Source organism: Diabrotica undecimpunctata, chromosome 4, assembly GCF_040954645.1.
Source record: "Diabrotica undecimpunctata isolate CICGRU chromosome 4, icDiaUnde3, whole genome shotgun sequence".
In the NCBI taxonomy this organism is placed as follows: domain Eukaryota; kingdom Metazoa; phylum Arthropoda; class Insecta; order Coleoptera; family Chrysomelidae; genus Diabrotica; species Diabrotica undecimpunctata.
The window spans coordinates 151,328,693-151,342,338 of NC_092806.1; the positions used below are offsets into that span (position 1 = coordinate 151,328,693).

The following is a 13,646-nucleotide window of genomic DNA, read 5'->3' on the forward strand; positions in this document are numbered from 1 at the left end:
CTTACTCACAATCAATTTAATTTTACTACGAAAACGATCGGTTTCGCTTTCTAAACTTTCCAAAGCATCTTCAGGTCAAACGGTACAAAGTAAATTAGTGCATAGTATTAGTAGCGGTACAAAGTGCATAATAATTATTGTATATTGACATAATTACCATAATGGCAAATTATGGTAATTATGCCAATATTACATGTCTGTGTTTATTAATATGCATAAAATTGGTTTAGCAGACAAAGTGAAAACCCACAAATTGGTAAGAGATAATCTATTGAATTGCAATAAATTAGAAATAAACAAAATACTACTTACATGTCGGTACAAGAATTTTTAGATAATGATTCCTGATGCATAGTTCAAACTATCCTGTATTGCTGATAATGGGTGATCTTCGGTTAATGTTGTAACTGTCTGACAATTAACGAGGAAGTTTCTTGAGGGGAGAGATGTTAACAAATGAAATAGGAGTAAGGTATATATCATTGTTTGTTAAATGAAAGTGATGTTTTATATTATTTAAATTATTCAAGTTATTTATATTTATTCAAGAGATATATTTTAGAAATGTGTGTTAATTTATTGAAATTTTTTACAGTAAGAGGACAGTTATATGACAATGAATGAAATTAGTTGTACTATTTTGTGGGTGTGCAATTTCTTTGACTTGTAATTATCACATTTTTGATAAAAAAACTACGTTACTTTGTACCGTTTGACCTCAAGATGCTTTGCAAAGTTTAGAAAGCGAAACCGGTCGTTTTCGTAGTAAAATTAAATTGATTGTGAGTAAGTCTAATTTTATTTCTTTTACCTATTTGTAACATTATTGTTGATATTCCCTGTGCAATTAAAATTGGAATAAATATTATTTTTATCATTATTTATAAACACAAGAATACGTTAGAACTGAAAGAACTAATTTGTCATAATAAGTAAACAATCTTTTTTATTACAGGTTTTCAGCCGAAGACGTATTAGATCACCTGTGGCTTCAGCCCATCTCTACATAGGAAGAAATTATTTTTACACAGTTATTATATGTATATTTATTTTTTTATACCTGACATTGTCCCACACGAAGTGTACGCAGGCATTGATTTTTTAATTTTACGAAAGGGAGGGGAACGAACCAAAAATATTGGGATATTAAATTGAGTACTAAGTACTTTATTGTTTGTTGAATTACAAAATTATGAAATTGACAGTGGTACATGTCGGTAATTACCTCTAGTAGCAGTAAACCTATCGTTCATAATTCCGTACGATAATAGTGAGATTAATTCAAATAAGTCAACATGATAAATCACCAGCAACATTTTTGGCGCCCTCATGCGATTGTTTTAAAAAGTTTAAAGTCTGCTAAGTAGTGAGTGTATATATTAAGTATGATCAAATACTTATAATTTCTTTTAAGATCATCACAAAAACTCCAGATATCCACGGGGAACTTATATCAATTGAAAAATTCAAGAAAGTATCGAAACAAGATTTTATTAAATTCTATTTAAAACAAAAATTCTTTCAAATATATGAGTGTAGAATCAGTCGAGAAATAAAAACGTGTCATCCACTGTCAGTTTCTAAAACCAAAAAACTAGATACGTATTACTATTAACGTACTTCTTAAATGCCTACCTACACTACAGGAAATTTTCCTGCCACATGTACGACATTCCCAAAATAAAATTGGGTCATATACCGTTGCATTGTCTGCCTTTTAGATTCAGAGCATTTAATACAGTTAAACAAACTATATAGTTGAATACAGTAAAGCTAGAAATGAAAATAAGTACGGTCGATGTTCAGAATTAGCGGCGATGTGGTCAAAGTAGCGATAAAAAGACTGTTGCAATTAGTTAATGCATATCCGGTCTAGTTAGTATAAAAAACGTGGCTTTTTAAGACTGCTGAAGACGTTGTCACTTGTCAGAATTGTCACTTGTCAGTTATCATTGTTGAACAGCTATTTATGGATCCAGAATTGTCATTTGTATTCTAGCAAGTATTTTTTGTTCCAAGTTTTTCAGTTTAAACTATCCGTTTGTATTAAATTAAGATTTATTCAACGTATGAATGAATATTACTTAAATAAAGCCTTACCGAATCTTCACAAGTAATTCTTTGTTAATATTGTTAATCTTGTTAACTTTTAACGGTTATAAAATCAATGTATTATGTAAGATACACGTTTTATACACAGAACACATACACAAAACATTTTTAACTTTGTTAAATACTTTAATTTGGTTAATTTATTTTTGTTAATTTTGTAAACCTTTTTTTTATTTACAAATTCGCATCAACCCGAAGGTTATTAGCGAGAAGCAAATCTTTACAATATTAAATATTAGATATTTACAAAATTAATAGACTTTAAGTAATTTAGCATGTTTGTGAAGAAACAATGTACACCAAGTACTTTGTCTAGGTTTGTTGGGATACTGTAATTGCTTCTTCTTACTAAGAAAACTTGACAGTCTATAATATGTTTCACCGATAGCTCGACGTTACAATGCTCAGATTTTGGTTCGGATTCTTTTATGATTAAAAACTTATGTGTAGCACTGATATGACTTGATCTAAGACGGGTTGTTGTCACTTGATCTCGTCTTTTGGGGAAACATCTCCAAGGTTTAATGTTCGGTTTAATATTTCGAAAATTGGACACTGAAAATTGCCGCCGGTTTTGCTACTCAGTTAGGATACGTGATTTGGTAACACTTTGTAAACGTTGTTAACTTCGTTAATTTAAACTTTAAGTTAAAACCGTTATTAAACCCATAAAACCATTTTATCTGGTGCCAAAATTTCTTCTCTACAAACTTGTAGCATGCTCTAAAATATCATATTGTATATTTTCGTAAGTATTATTGGACACTGTGTCATTTTGTATAACATTTTTAGAGGTGTCGACTAACTCGGCGGTAAGTCAAATAATTCTCTAAATATTCCTCGAATTAGACACTTCAGTCTTATTGTGACTTCTAAGTTCTAATTCAGAATTATTTCAAAATTTATAATCTGTTCGATTGCCGTGTCAGAATCAATGCATCTTCATGAAGGTGGTATGGTGCAGATCTTTGATTCTCGTCCTCTACCATATAAAGTCCGTATCTGACGCTATATAAAACAAAAAATATACAAGGAACATAGTACGATAAATAATTGTCTCTCCACATATCCATTTTTTGTATTATCTTAAAGAAATGTCAAACAAAAACTCTTTTTCTGCCTTCTGTTGACTCACTCGAGGTAACTTTCATTCTGTCAAAGATCAACTGTTAAATTTCCAATTTCTATTTAAGAAGAATATGCGATAAACCATTTTTTAAATATTACTGATACTATCCTTCATTGTTACTTACCGACACTACACCTGCTCAAAATATAAACAGTCTATAATATAATACGAACATTGTAGGCACTAAATTCTGAGAAATGATAATCGAAATTTAACGATAACACGTCAGATAGTCATAGAATAAAGAGTTGTTAAAGTAGTCCACAATACACGTTGTATATAATTTTGCCTTCCAAAAAATTTTGCCGACGACGGTTTCTTTGACTATTTTAGCCTTCCATATTTGTCAAAACGCTATAAAAACCTGTTTCAGGTTACCTATAGTACTGGTTTACTTCACTGTCCTTCAGTAATAGTAACAACAAAGTCATTATCAATAAACAAGTTGTCGATAAACAATATAATGGGAATTTCCAAACAGTTAAAGAAGTGAAATTTCGTTTGGAATTTTATGCACAGACTAAAGCATCTAATGTTTTATGTTTTGTAAGATACTAACCACTTACGTTGCACCGTTTTGAAATACAAGATTGGCTTTAGGAGGTCAACCTAGCTAAAATATCTCTTCACCACCACAAAGACAATCATGGAGATCCCTACTCTTTCTACCTCTTCTCAGAGGTTGTTAGGCTAATACTTAAGACAAACAACGGTAGCAAGAACGATCAAAATGGAGATCAAAGCATAACACAAAACTTTAAACAAACATTTTATTCAATAAATAGGTAGACTTGTCTCTATGTTACAAAGTCCTGTACAATTTATTAAATGACGTTGAAATTTTTAATTATTTAATTTTTTTTGTCTGAAATATGGAAACCTTCAAATTATTGTATATCTGATTTTTATCTACCGGCAAATAAATAAATAATATAGCCCCCAATTAATATATTTGACAATTCCTGCTTAAAGAAATTCTACTTCTACAATGATATTGACAAGTGACAGAATCTTAAGGATTTTCTGTTTTAGGTGAATTGAATATACTATAACGGTCGCTGGTGATTGGTGAAAACCAAAGTTTGATTTCATTTTTGTGATGTTTTTATATGTATTTACAAAAGATATATTTATAAGAATAAATCGTTTGACGTGTGAGTGAAATTAATTGGAGAAATAAAACGATATTCGGAGCTTTATAGAATGGAAATTGTAAAATGTAGTGTGCTAACTAACCTGGCCCATAAGATTGTAGTCCTCGGTGTTTGTTTACTTAAATCTATTTGGTTATACGAAACGTTTAAACGAGTAAGATTTTTTTTACTCTACTTAAGTATGGAATTTAAACTGTAGTGTCACAATTCATAATTTCCAATGTAAGTATATATAAATATAAGGGTAGACAGTTCAGAGAACGAACTGGGTCTACCATTTCTTGGCCCTGTATGAACAAAAAACCATTTCTTGGTTTTCTCCATAATTTATTCCATTGACCCGTATATATAGGTGACACGTTTGTACCGCTCCCACTTTGGTGGGAAAATATGTACACATCTTGTTGGTCTTTGCATTTGAGTTTGTACATATCTATGCATATCTGGTGATAGGAAATACCTTGAAATCGCTATAGTACGCTGGTCTTAACGCACATGTTGCCTGGTTTTCCACTACTTACGTGGTAGCGGTACAAATGTATTACCTATATATACCGGCCAATAAAAGCCGTTGCCTTCTAGGGTTACTGGCTTTCTCTAGTCTCCCATTTATTCGACGTTTCTCTGAACTGTATCTATCCACACCCTTATTGATCGTCCTCCTTTTTTGTGTGTGTCTATGTGTCATTCACTGAGTTAACAAGTTTCTTATCAGCTATTCTTTTTGAAAAGTATTTCTTTCAATAATATTGCTGACACTGATGTTTCTTCAGCGCTTTTATTATTTCTTAGTTCATCTATTACCTTCCTTCTAAAATGTTAATTAATTCGCCTCTGAAATGTTCTTATAGTGTTTCTAGCTCAATTTTCAGTTGTTTTTTCTTTTGTTGACAAATTCATTGTGCTTCTTTCTTTTTTAATTGTTTGTTATTTCTGATTCTTTATATTTTTGCATTGTTTTCCTGGTTTAGGGATCGCCTGCATTTTTTTATTTTCTTAATTTTGATTCTCCTAAACTGTAGATCTGTCGTTTCTATCAAGTCTGTCTGAAGATACCCCAATTCTTTCTCTAGATCGTCAGAAATTGTTCTTTCCAATGTGTTATTTATTTCTTCCTCTATAATAGTTTTGCTACTAATATCCTTGGAGGTCTTCTTAAATATCTAATATTATTTATCTTTAATAATTAAGTAAGCATTATTACTATAAGAGTTTCTATCTAGTAATACCTTGTCCTAAGTGGTTTTTCCACTTGTTTTTTCCTTGTCCTAGAATTGAAAGATACTCCTAACTTGATCCGCTAATTGAAGGCTTTGATTTGACGGATATCTTAACCTGGTATAACACATATCTTACCTGGTATGACACCTATGTTTATTTTACTGAAGCGTGGTATAAATATGAAGCAAGTATGTTTTTTTGAGGCACTATTGATCAAACAAAAGGATAATTTATTTGACTTTAGGCGGATTATGTAAAAATAAACACTTTTCACTTTAAAATCTCATCTTAAAAATGAAAACAAAGTGTAAATTATTGCTTTTGTGACACTACGAGTTTTTATATATTTTAAAGGATATGAAATTTTTGAAATATGTGCAATCATTCGTTGAATTGAATTTTGTTTCGGTGAATATATTTCCCAGTTCATTTTTGAGTACTGTAATTAAAAAAGCTAATACTTAGTCTTAAATTTTCATGTCAATTTGAACATTTTGTTTGAAAGAAATTTAAGCGCGCTAAAAAAGCAATAACCATATTGTTATGTATACCAGTGAACTGTTTTTATAATTGTTGCGATAAAAAGGGAAACAATATTATGTGAAAATATAATTTTAACGCAAATGATGACGAATATACAAAATATGCCTATTTTTATGCACTTTACATTTATTTGGTACCAAAAACATCTCATTAACCTTTTACTGCCGTTTAAGAAGCATTTTATAAGCTAATTATATAATTGAAGAGGTTGGTAAAAGAATCGTATGTCTTTTGTTTAGAAAGAGGATGGTTAAAGGATATTTTTCTTGCTACGTAGTTTAAATAATGGTCATACTAATTCAGTGTGATTTAAATCTGGTTGCTATGTTGATAATCTTAAAGCCATGTTTATGTTACCTTAAAATAAAATTAATTGTTGGAGTTTTATAAAATTTTAATATATTTGTTTCAAAAGAAATATTTTTGGACATACATCAGTCTATTGCGCTTTTTTCCTTCTTTTCATACCGTGAGCTTACCTTTTTGAACATTTTGGTGAGGCCTATGTACTAACAAAACCATTAACTATGAAGGTAATTTGAGAATTTATTTTTAATTGGTAAATTTCATTCTGATAACATTGGTTATACATTGGGAATAACGCCAGTCTCTTTGTCAGAGTTAAAAATAACACTGCTCTACAAACTTTCTAGCATCTCGTTGTGGAATGAAAGGTTCAAAATTTCACCAACGTCAGGATTGTTAAACAATCGACTTGTTGTTGGTTTATGACTGGGGAATTTGATTATGTTATGTTTGGGCCCTCTTATAGATTTATTGATCATTAGAAGACAATACATATTATTTTATAAATTTTTCAAAGTCCTGTCTGGAATTTCGTATAAAAATATTAAAACATCAGCCAAAGTACATATTAAGACATGCTCAAAATGTGCAAAATGTAATTTATGGATAAAAATTGTGGCGGAAATGACGGAGGTTTCAAGTCCATCGATTCCTGATTGATTTTTTGACCCTAAAATAGAATTTCTTTATAAACAATTAAAACAAAACTAATTTAAAAACAAAACTAAATTTTAAAATTCTATATTAAATTAAAACAAAACTAAAAATTAAAAAAAATTATAGATACATGTATAATAAACAAGTAATAATCTCTAACCCCTCTATCAGCTCACTTCTTTTTTCTTTTTGTGGACGCCCATGACATTTGAGCCACCTTTTTAATCACATACAATTGTGAAGTACAAATAAGTAAAGTACCAGAACCGAGTTTTTCTAATTATCGATTAAATTGTGGAGATAGTACTGCGTTCCCAGCCATTGTTGTCAAAACAGTACGAAACTATTAATTTGCCGATGTTTCAACATGACGGCTGCGCTTGCGCTCGTCATCAAGAGTCGTGAAACAACAATATTATTTTACTATCACTGTACAACTATTAAACACTGTGAAATTTGAGTCTTCTTTCACTCGCCTCTTCAATTATTTGTTCTTTGGTTAATATACTGCATTTTTAACGAAAAATATTAAGTGTGGTACATTTTTATTTGTTGATTAATTAACATTAATCAATTCCTAATTTTGCTCTCCAGCAAATATGAACATAGGTATGTAACATTTGTGCTTTTACTGGTCGACTTTATGTAAAATAAAAATTTAAAGTTGAATTTGTTTGGTTACAAAGTTCAGAGCAACTAAATATTAGTAAGGCTAATATAAATGTTAAATTATGCTATTCCGATTTAATTGAAGGCTTTTTACTTTGTTCTTCGCACTTGGCACAATATATGTTTGTTTTACAATACAGTTTATTAGAAACTGTATTTTGCTTATGTACAAAATAGTCATATATGGCAAAGAAGTGTAGAGAAGCGGTTACTGAGTTATTAATCCAGAAGTTGTAACTTCAGCTTCGGTGGAGATAGGAGCAGCGGCTCTGTTATCTGATGTTTAATTTCTTCCTTGACTGTATCATCATGCATTTTCTGGTATCGAATCGATCATTTCGTGCTTTCTAGAACTGATTTTTGTAAGCTTTTATTACCATTTCTTGCTTCTTCTTCTTAGAGTGCCATATCCCTACGGAACGTCGGCGACTACCATGCTTATAATATTTTTATACTGATCTCGGTCTTGCGCTACGTGTAGCAATTGGTCCGCTGTCAAACCTGTCCAAATTCCTCAACCAAGAGAGTTTCTTCCGTCCTATCCATTTCTTTCCTTCGATTTTACCGTTAAGTTTATTTACTTGCCGTTTATATATACCGGTATATTTATATATACCGTTTATTTCTTGCTTAGTCATTTGATATTGACTTTTCCTCTCCTTCTGTCTGTTTCCCTATTTCCATTACTATTTTTGATGTTTTATCTGGATGCCTTCTCTATATATGTCTATCAATATATCAATTTGGATGCTTCTTTTGTTTCTCTTTGGTCGTTGACTACTGTTGTAATTTTCTTCTATGGGTCATTTCTAAATCTGTTTCATTTTGTCTTTTCTACAATTCTGAGATATCTTATTTCTAGCATACTATATTGTTGATACTCTGGCATCATCGTGTATTGAAATGCTCAATAAACCAGTTGCCAGTTTTGTCTTCTTCTCTCTCCTTCGGGACAATATATTTCCCCGCTATGTTTGCCTGTATATTCTCGTCATTAGTCAAAATTCTGTCTAGGTAGGGAATTATTCGGGACATTCTTACCCTTGCACTAAACATTACCCTTACAGTGAATCTTTGATTACTTTACTTTTGTTATTTTGATGTTGCTCAACTTAACCATGATTCATCTATTTCTACAGTCTTCCAGTAAAAAATTTAATTGTTAAAATTAATAATCTTTGTTCCTTATATAACACTGACAATTAATAGTCACTTGGCATATATTTAGTAAGTATGTTGTCTTAGCATAGAGTCTTAGCTTTGTTAGATGAGTTGCTTAGTCTGAGATTTCTTCGTTTTCCTAGATTTTTAGTAAATTGTCTGCATATTTGTACTTTTTTAAAAATTCTAAATTTATAAAACATTATATTAGTGTTTTAAATGAATTAATAATAAAATGGTCGTATATTTACTTTCAGATATTACTGTAAGTTTAATTATCAATAGGCTATCCACGAAGAAGTCCTAAGTATATGTTTTTAAAAGCATAAAGATCTAAACATATGTTTACATATAAAATAATTAAATTCAAACCATATTTTTGAAAAATTTCCACTATACTCGTATTTATTAATATGTAACATGATTTACAGCACTGTAAACTTTGACCTACCTCAAAACATTCTTTAACTCTTCCCTCTCGAGTCTGTAATCTCTCAAATCTTCCTTCATATCATACAAATATATCTGAGCTTAGGTCGAACAGTAAATTTACAGCGTCAGTTCCATCCATCCAAGGCCCACCCATCTTAGGCGGTTTATTTTGATGCCTGTAACAATATTTGCTTCACCAAAATGTCTTGAGTTTAATGAGCGGTGGGCGTATTATAGTTTTGTAAAGTTTTCAATTCTTTTGTCTTACTCTTAGTTGAGGGCTTAGGCCAAAATAACAGCCGTTAGTCATTCGTATTTAATTTGATTTGCTTTTATGTTTTTGTTTATTTACTAGTATGCCTCAACCTCAAAGGTTCATTATCGTACTAAAAATTAACATTTATCTAATACATTTATGCAACAACAATTTATGCCACTTAGTAAGGTATCTTGCAATTGATCTTGAAATATCTCTACACTGTATAGAGGACACTCCAGTAAAATATGGCCAATAGATATTGTCAGTGTGGCTTATTCTTAGTCCAGATATAATGATTTGAATATTTTTTATTTCCTTGGATCCATTGGTTTTGCGGTTCTCCAACGACACTAAGTATAGAATTCTTTCACTGAGTGATTGTTTTATTTCTTGATCGGTTTGATTTTAATTATTTACAACCCTGAGTTAATCAGTCAGTTTAATATTGAATTCCTAACTTACGTACCTTTACATTTGAAAAAATCACAGTATGGTTAAACATCACAGTCATTTATTAGTAAACATGCGGAACATTTTTCAAAAATATGGTTTGCATTTATTTCTTTTCATCAATAGCCTATCGTTTTCGTCTATCAACATACATGACTTGCAATATATTAGTATTAATTATATGCCCATTGACCTGTTATTATACGATTACTGAGCATTATTAATTGTCAAATCGTCTACTCAACTGTAATTAATTTTTAGAAAGACAAAAGTCATTACGCGTCAGTGAATAATGACTAACTGTTCTTTCTTTGTAACCGATAACGAAGTACTTGAATCTTTATATGTTAAGGTAAAGAATTTAAGTGTAGAAAGTATTATTTATTATAATATTTAAATATTTTTACGTACATTCAATGTAGGTTTTGTTTTTCTTTGTTTATATTATTTTATTTTTTTTTATAACACGTTAGAGACTAAAAGCTGTAAAGTTCAAGTAGAGTGTAAATATATTATTTAAGTAGACCGTTGTATTATTTTAGTATTCCCTTTATTAATCCTCATTTTGATTATACACTGCACTACTATACTGCTAGTGAATATAGCAGTGAAGTTCGTTCTCCTGATCGAACTTCAGGAATAAGTCCTGATGAATATTCCAGAAAGAAAGTCGAAAGCTCGGCGTAACTAAATTCGATGAGGTTCCACCCGGAAACTACGTACTTTTGTTATTCATTATTTTAATATATCTAAAGGCTTAGTTACACAACGTCGGTGACTTGTACGAGATATTAAATACAAATACTAGAAATGCTAAGTAGACATTCTAATGGTGGTTTTTAGTACCTATTCCATCTATCCAAGAGTCAATAGGAATCCATCCAACTCAATAGATGTAGTTCCCTTTCTTTTGTAGTGTAGCACCACATTTTTCGTTTAATATACTAATATCGATGAGGTCTCCTACAAAGAGTGAGGGCTGCTCATTTCAAAATGAATTCCAGACTTAGAAACAAAACCAATAGAGGCCTCGATGGCTCCAATCGTAGTCCTGCAGACGAACCTTCATCACAGCAAAGCAACTTCGATAAAACTTGCTCTTGCTATGAGAATGTTACAAAAGCACTTGGTTTACCAGGACCAGAAAAAAGGCCCTAGAGGCTTATATATAGCCTATCTGCTAAAGTCCCAGGATTTGTATAATAATAAAGAACACATTAAAATACGCCATTGATAAATTTCTATTCCATAGATGTAACGACGGTGAAGGCGTAACCGCAATCTTTCCATCAATCCCGCTACATGAGGATTAAATGCTATGTCTTCTTCTTCTTCCCTTTATAAGCAATTCTGCTTGTTCATTGTCGGATTAATACCTCTATGGAAGGTTTTCACCCCATCTTTTGCGCGGTCGTCCGATACTTCTGCTGATTGCTGACTCATCTCTTGCTATTTTTACGACACGGGTCTCGTCCATTCTGCTTATGTGGTTACTCCATTCTTTTTTTTTCCATTTAGTGTCCATTCATTTATACACTGTATGTTACATTTTCTTCTAATGTCTTCACTTCTCTTTCGATCTCTCAGCGTATTTCCTGTAATTCTTCTCAGTACTCTCATCTCTGCCGTTTCCAGTAGCCTTAGCGTTGTGGCTGTGTGGGGTCTTGTTTCTGAGGCATATGTCATTGGTCTTACACTGGCTTTATAAATCCTTGACTTCATCTCAGTGTTAATGAGTCTGTTAATAGTGTTATTAAGGCATCCTGCTAGTCTATTTGCTTTTTGTAATTGATCTCTCACTTCTTTGTCCAGGTCTCCATAGCTAGACAGTGTAATTCCCAGCAGGTATTTTATTTCCGTTACTTGTTCGATACTGATCCCATCAATTTCTATTTTACATAAGGTTGGTTCTTTGCTGACTACTATTGTTTTAGTTTTGTAAGCTAATGCTATGTATGGCATGGAAAGATGGACATTAAAAATATTGCCCATTAAGTTGGAGTCCTTTGAAATATGGACTGCACAGCATCCCCAAAGGAGAAACGTATGGTGTGGTATCCTCGGTGATCACATTATCGGACCCTTCTTTATCACTGAAAGTACTTAGGCAAGTGGTTGACCCTATTAGAAAAAAAAAAAAAACGGGTGTGGCTGTCCAGTGGGACTGCCGGTGGAAGTTACACTTCTATACACGCATTCGCCGTTACAAATTTATTTGGGAGTCAATCTGCACAATCATTACATATGTAATGTTATAGGTAAGACATAGCAGAAAGAGAAACAGAATTAATAACAACTTACTAACAATGAAGGATTGAATCAATATTTTGATGAAAATGTATATTTTCATTTTCATATATGTATGAAAGGAGTTGAATGCAAAATTTTTTTACACATACTCTGCAGTAAAATTCATTGTTTATTTTGTTATTAATATAATAATACAATACAAATTAAAATGCAATATCCATAAGTATTTAAAAATGACAATAATGTAATAACATTAATAAAAAAGTCCTCCCCGACTGGGAATCGAACCCCGGTCTCCCGTGTGACGGGCGGGGATACTGACTACTACACTACCGAGGACATAACACAAATGTATTTCAAAATTGACAGTTCTGGATCCTACAGTGATTTATTGAGATTATTATTTTGAAATACAAAAGAATAATATAATTATGAACATTTAATAAATAATACAAAACATATCACATAAATAATAATATTAATAAATATTTTAGTATATATGTATAATAATATACGTATATATATATATATATATATATATATATATATATATATATATATATATATATATATATATATAAATATATAACTGTTTTGGATGGGTTGGAGTCAATAAAAGGGCTCTTGGTTAACTATTTTTTTTAATTCTCGAGCTTTCAATTGTGTTTACAATTATTATCAAGAGCTAAAAAAGACAAAATACTTACAAGGTTGAACTAAAAAGAAAAAACAATTTTTGTTAACTTACCAAATAAAAATTAGTTTAGTAAGTAAAAATTACTGCTTACATGTTCAAAATATTTAATACAAAAATGCTTTAATCTAATAAATGTTTCTCCGAAAATTTTTTTATAATTTTGAAAACATTTTTTTAATACAAATATATATATATATATATATATATATATATATATATATATATATATATATATATATATATATATATATATCTTTATATAATATGTATAATATTAAATTATAATACAAAAGGAACATTTTTATATTCGAGAGAGGAAGAGAGAGAAAATATATCTTCTGTCTCTCTCTTACTCATTATCTTACATATGTAATGGTTTCACAGATTCACTCCCATACAAATTTGAAACGTGGAGCGCGCGTATAGAAGTATAACTTCAAAAAGTAGAAAATGATTTTAACCTTTCTGAAGATTTGGTTGTATGTCAACATGATGGAGCTCCTCCACACTTTGCTTTACCTATGCGACAATTTTTAGACGAAACGTTTCGCGGTCGTTGTCTAGGTAGAAGAGGGCAGATGATGGATTGGCCACCTAGGTCACCGA

The 13,646-nt window shown here is 30.9% G+C and overlaps 1 protein-coding gene across 1 annotated transcript in view; it reads left to right on the plus strand.

Annotated features, from left to right (window-relative positions):
- The window catches only part of LOC140440207 (serine/threonine-protein kinase GA29083), a 71,022-nt gene extending 60,404 nt beyond the window's left edge, over window positions 1-10,618 (plus strand). Inside the window, exon 7 of the mRNA XM_072530551.1 lies at window positions 956-10,618. Coding sequence (XP_072386652.1) covers window positions 956-1,010 — 55 coding nt within the window. The 3' untranslated portion in view covers window positions 1,011-10,618. The remainder of the gene's footprint in view (window positions 1-955) is intronic.
- Window positions 10,619-13,646: the final 3,028 nt, after the last annotated feature.